At 26.7% G+C, this 6,591-nt stretch overlaps 1 protein-coding gene across 2 annotated transcripts in view; it reads right to left on the bottom strand.

Annotated features, from left to right (window-relative positions):
• The window catches only part of LOC108749346 (probable U2 small nuclear ribonucleoprotein A'), a 1,717-nt gene extending 505 nt beyond the window's left edge, over nucleotides 1–1,212 (bottom strand). For both annotated transcript variants that reach the window (XM_018487974.1, XM_018487966.1), the window contains exons 1-3: nucleotides 979–1,212; nucleotides 860–900; nucleotides 125–701 (exon numbers count right to left, since the gene is read on the bottom strand). In XM_018487974.1, coding sequence (XP_018343476.1) covers nucleotides 125–701; nucleotides 860–900; nucleotides 979–1,060 — 700 coding nt within the window. In that variant the 5' untranslated portion in view covers nucleotides 1,061–1,212. The remainder of the gene's footprint in view (nucleotides 1–124; nucleotides 702–859; nucleotides 901–978) is intronic.
• Nucleotides 1,213–6,591: the final 5,379 nt, after the last annotated feature.

The following is a 6,591-nucleotide window of genomic DNA, read 5'->3' as shown; positions in this document are numbered from 1 at the left end:
TAGTTAAGTATGTTGCCATACTCAACAGAGCGATTCTTTGGTTTATTTCAAGTAAGTCCACATAAACATGTGTCCTAAATGGCTAACACCCTGTATATATATGCAATATATACGAAACTTATACCATTTTGCAATCGTTCATCGCCTGGTATGTGACCAGCCTGCAGCAATTTACTAAGCCTCTGTACTTCCTCCAAAGAAGACGCGTTTGAAATGGCCTCTCGAATTTTATTACGTTCCTCAGGAGTGGTCAAAGGTTTGTCAGCAGCTGCACCCGCCGTTTGTGCCTTCACCTTTTTAGCTATCTCGCGTGCCATCTCTTTGCCACGCTTGCTTCTAAAGTATTCTGTCGCTACCTCACGCTCTGCCTGCTTAATTTTTCGAAAATCAAGTAATCTGAGTTGGGGAAATCTGTAGACGATATATTGTCTGTACTGTGGCTTAGCGGAAACTGGATTTTGAAGCAGACACAAATTTGTAAGATTCTTCAATGGTATCAGAGGCTCTAGATCACCCAATTCTTGTATCATATTGCCAGTCAACATCAGACATTGCAAGTTCGGTATATACTGCTCCAGTCCTTCGCCAATCCTGACGATACGATTGTTATTGAAGAACAGGGTCTTTATCCTTTTCAAAAGTGGAAAACCATCCAGCTTACGTATATCATTATCAGAAAAGTCTATTGTGTCAAACTGATCCTACATAAAAAGTAATGTAATATAATGTAATAATTATGTTGTAATAAAACTTATTTTTGGGCTAAAGAAATAAAGACTATAATATAAAAATGATATAGACTATAATAATGATAATATTATAAACATGAGTTACTATTTCTCCTAAAGTATGTACCTACCAAGGTCGCACCTAGGTTTTCAATAGTAGGTATCTTATATCCTGCAACACACCAGTGAAACAAAAATAATGGAATGAATGCGATATATGTAATAACAACAGATTTTGTACACAACAAACCTCGGAGATCTAATTCGCGATCTCGCACGGGATTAATGTACTGCATAGATTGTTCTATGAGTTCCGGCGTCAATTTCACCATCTTGAGCGATTTTTATAATCACTATTTTTATAACGATATACTTTCAAACACTAAATAGTGCGATCGGACGTATTACAAATTACAAGCACTCGCACGTCTTTTGTACGTCGCTCGATTTGATAAAAAGAAGTTTATGTTTTAGTTAGGTTAAGTTAAAATACTGGAAGCAACTAGCGACGTCAACAATGAGGGAACCATTCGAAACATTTATCGATATTAGATACGGCAATAATTTTCCTTATCTATACTGTATATAAACGTATTCTTAGCAGGGTTGAGTAAGTTAACTTTTTTTTTAATTATGTTAAGTTAAAGTTAACAATCTTGAAAATTCAACTTAGCTAAAATACAAGTTAATTTATAATGAAATTAATTGAATTAAAAGTTAAGTATTATATAGTAAAAAAAAATAATTGAAAAGTTAAAAGTTAAATTTGTTTGTTTTTATTTTTTTTTAATTCATGATTTCAGGGTTTCAGTCTTACAAATAACGAAAATAACGGAAATATATACTTCATTTTAAAAAATACTCTATATTTTATTTACATATTTTGTTTATATATACTGTTTAGTATATAAGATTCGACTATGAATACTGGCATGTGGTATAACTAAAGCTTCAAACACAATACGAGGGAGCGATAAGAAATAAGAAATAATAGATTTCAACCTGTCAGAACTAGATACATCGAAATACACCGTTTCTGACAGATTGATATCTGGGGATCGATTGTGTAATTTGAAATGAGGTGAAAATTATAAAAGTGAGAAAATTCACTAGAATATTTATAATTTCATTGGTCAACACCTAATAAATTTGCTCACTTCTGCAACCCTCACCTCATTTTAAGTTATTGCTATTGCCGTGTATTATGTCTAAGACTTAACTTCAAAGAATTAAATAAAAAATTAATAGTTACGGATATATATAAAATGTAAATAAAGTTAAAAAGTTAAGAGTCTAAAATGTAACTAACTTCAGTTAAAATTAATTAACTTTTTAACTTTTTAACTTAACTTTTATCTTTTTAACTTAGCACTTTAATCTAACCCTGATTCATACTAAAAATCAAAAATTACTACTGCTGCAATTAATTTGGAAATTAAAACATAATTTTAGCAAATAGTTCAGCATTCATCATATAAAAAAATAATAAGTATGATTTTGATAGACTAATAATTAAATATACTAATTATATATAGTGCTATACAATTTAAGTTTTTGGGGATAATTAGATATCAATTATAGTGCCATACAAACTTCTTATAAATAAAATTCCAATTAATTCAATTGGAATTTTCCAATTCAATCAATAAAATCACTTGAAGCAAAATTTATAATTTACTGCATATTGATCATCACATAAATTATGCCATCAAATCAAATATGATATCAAATTTATTTTCAATGGACAAAATCCGCGCTTTTTATTATTATAATTCTTAATATTTATCAAGCTTATCAAAATATATGCGATTTTTAACGATGACAGCTCACAACGCGAGATATAACAAAAAATATAATTTTTTTGTCTCATAAATATTTTTTACTAATGTGAAAATTGCGTTTCTTCCTCTACTTTAAGAAATAAGACTCGTAGTAGAGCATAATAATATCCAATCGTGTAACATATGTGTTTTGCTATACGATATAATGACTTTCTTCTTTCATCCGGAAGGATATTTTAAAAATGTAAAAAATATTCTTACGCTACATTTGTGATTTTTTTATTCTGTTCAGTATTTAGAAAAAAGAAGACAACTAGATAATAAGAGTTGGCTTCAATAATTATATATTATCAATAATTATATATTTATATACAATCTGTTTATAGCAGATCAAATTCAATATATTTACGCCTCAAACTCTTTTTGTTGGTCTGCAACAAGTAATACTCGTATATGCAAAATGTGTTGTATTTAGTTCATGATAGAGCAATTTCTTGGAATATTTCACAAAGATTGCATAACTATATATTAAACGCGTACAAGTAAAATGCAAGTGGTAATAAATAAAATCCGGTTCTCGATTTAATAAAGCAAGTAAGTATATTAAGCATTCGAAATATAGTGCAATCGCTAAGTAGACACTTAATTTCACTATCTCTGAACATCAACATCACAATGGTGAAAATTGTAGTCTGGAAAATAATTAATAATATATAATTAATGAACTTTTTAACATTATCTTATAAAATCAAGAAGTTTGTCTGGATAATCTCGCAAAAGATTTATCGATAAAAATTGTAATTCTTATTCATTTGCAACTGTTGCGTAAAGAATAAGATCATTTTCATCACTCTTTGGGTTTCTCCCATTTTGTATTTTCTTTTGAATTTTCATGATTAGCGTAATATCGCTTGGACAGATTTTGTAAATGTACAATTATTATGCATTAATTTTATGATACATCATAATAGTTATGAATTTCTGATGATACATCATAGTAGTTATGAATTTCTGATGATACACCATAATAGTTATAAATTTCTGAATTTAAATTTTCTGGAAAAACATAAATTTAATAAAAATCAAACTAATTAAAAACTAAAGCAATTCTCTGAATAAAAAATGCAAACAAATATTATTTTAATAAAAATCTCAGTTTAACTTGCATTTTACATAGTAAAGTGAATAAGGTAAAAAAATGTGCAAGATGACGTTCATCTAATTATGTGAGTCTTATTCTTTATGGAAAGTTACAAATGTAATTATTTTATCTCTTCAATAGACGGAAAATACCCAGAAAACTTGAATAACATTTAATTGACGGAACAAATGATTTCCATTCATTTATCATTATTTCTAAAGGAAATTAATATATGACGATTTATTATTGACTATAAATTCCTAAGTCTATATAAATGCGACAGAATGATTTTCAAATAGTGGCAATAGTTTTTATTCAAGCTGCTTAATCGAAAATTGAAGACAAAACTTGAAAAGATACTCTTATTATAATGTACACTAATCTTTGTTGAATTGCTTCTACGTAGGTTTTTTTTCTTAATTCAATATTAGTTTTTTTCTATTGAAATAACAGTTTCTCTATAATGCAAAGTATACAATACATAAAACATAATGTCATTTATAAGGCTAAAAGAAAAATTTCGTCGAAGCTTTATTGCAAAGAAATAAAGATCAGATTGATTATCATATAAATTACTCCTAGCGATTAGTTATTTGATTATTATATATAATATAACCATTAGAAAAGCCATAAAGAATTACTATATAAGTATCGTTAAAATAATTGTGCTCCCACACAGCACAGAGTTCTCGGGGAACTCCCCGAGAGGTCATAAAATTTTTGTAATTTTATTTAGACTTCAAAAAGAACTTGTACAGAACACCTCGGGAACTTTTATGTCCGCTTTTGTGAGTTCTCTAGGAGTTTCATTTTAGTTCGCAGTTTGTAAGCTTCTTAAAAGGACATAAATATGTATAATTATAAAAAATAATAAATCAAATGCCAATTTGAGCCAACTGATTATTAGTGTATATTTTATACCATTTATTCAAAGTGAATATTAAACGTATACGTCTCGACGGTCAAGGTCCTCTTCAGTACAAAAAATATAACAAAATTACATAGTAGCGCATAAGAGTAGGGTATAAACTATTGGGTTGGCAAGAAAGTAATTGCGTTTTTTTTTAAAAGACATCTATCAATAAAAACCGCAATTACTTTCTTACCAACCAGTATAAATATATCTTGATAGAGTAAAGTTTCAGCTTTAAAAATCTCTTTTTTAAATTACGATACGACAATTTTTAATGAAGTTATGAGCAATTAAAGTCAAAATAATTCTTTTATTTAATCCGCAATAACTCAGTAACCAAAAATCGTAAGAATATTTTTAAAAAATGATTTTGTAGGGAAAGTATCAAGCTTTCACGATAGGTAACCGAAAATTTTCTCAAATTCGTTTTGGACACGTTACAAATTCACAAAGTGAGAAGAAAATTTTTCGTCTTTTTCAGCTCGTAGTTTTTGGTATGTAAAAATTACCAAACTCATATAAACTTAAAAAATGTGATAAGCTTTTAAAAGTAGAGGTTTCAAACTTTAAAATCCTTTTTTTAAATTTGAATTTTCATTCATTATTGACGAAGATATAGTATATACAACTTTGAGCTAAAAAAAACGCAATCACTTTCTTGCCCACCCAATAATAACATAAAAAGCGAGAAAACACATAGTGGTCCGAGTTAATCTTGGTCATTAAATTACTAAGTTAACTAAAAAAATAAATGTTTTTGTTTTCAAAACGATCAACCAAAAGGTTAAAAATAATTTTAAAAATGTTAACATGAGATTATACGCGAAAAATAAAAAAAACTGACATGACTGTCAAGATTGAACTGTTTCTATAAGGTTTGTCGTACATGTTCCATTTATTGTGTAATACAAATGTGAATAAATTAAAAAGTTAATGTAAATAACAGTAAAAATCCAACTTTAGTTTACTTACATAAAACAAAATTTAAAGATATTAGACACGACATAACTGTTTGGTTATATAGAATATTTTTGTGATTTTAAATTATAAAGATTTATTATAAATATTATAAAATATTTATTGTAAATATTGTAACAGATACTATAAAAATATTTAACAAAATATTATAAATCCAGTAAAAGAGTTAATTGATCCAGTTTTATTAAAATACCTAAGCATTATTGATTAGCATTATACTCCAATTTTCCACAACAAAATTATAATAAAAAAACGTTTCTCCTTAAATTCGGGAATTAATTTTATGGTGCTTCAGAAACGGTTACTCATCTTAAAATTGTATTATGCATATCAATCTATTCTCTCTCTCTACAATAGTACGAAAGTACTTGCTACTTAATCCACAAATAGTAAATGTTAATGGATGTATATCCGGTCAATAAAGATATTGCCAAAAAGATGGAATATGTATAATTAAAACATATTTATTTCATAAATAAATCTAAAATATATGAGTAATCCTTATTCAATGAAGGAATCAATTTCAATGAAGGAAAATAGTTGCAAAACACATTTGCTTTATTGGTATCTACATATATAGGATGTTAGTTTGTTCTCTCTAAAATAAAATAGATGAAAAGTTTCCAGCAAACATTTTAGAAATATTTATATACAATATTAAAAATAATTATTTATATTTATCATAAATATGGTATAAAACATTTAGTTTATATTTTAATAATGTTTCAAAAGAGTCTTATATAAAATATGTATAAAATATTTTTATATTAAAAAAAAAAGTAATAAATATTTATAAACATTTTTGTTAATATTATTAAATATTCTATACTGTCTGAGAAAAATGTTTGTGTGAAATCACATAGTCATGATTATTATAATTTTTCATTTATTCAACAATTCTCTTATTATTAATATTAATTTAAGATTAAGTATATGCAACCTTTTAAATGACATATAAATTTGTAATTCAATATAAATCTTTTAAATTTTAATCTTTAAAACCAAATTCAACAAACAACGCTTTCTTTAAATTACTAAAAAAAAAGAATA

The sequence above is a fragment of the Trachymyrmex septentrionalis genome, unplaced genomic scaffold (assembly GCF_001594115.1).
Source record: "Trachymyrmex septentrionalis isolate Tsep2-gDNA-1 unplaced genomic scaffold, Tsep1.0 scaffold11, whole genome shotgun sequence".
Taxonomy (NCBI): domain Eukaryota; kingdom Metazoa; phylum Arthropoda; class Insecta; order Hymenoptera; family Formicidae; genus Trachymyrmex; species Trachymyrmex septentrionalis.
Note: the sequence above shows the minus strand (reverse complement) of the source record. Positions and strands in the feature narration are given on the sequence as shown.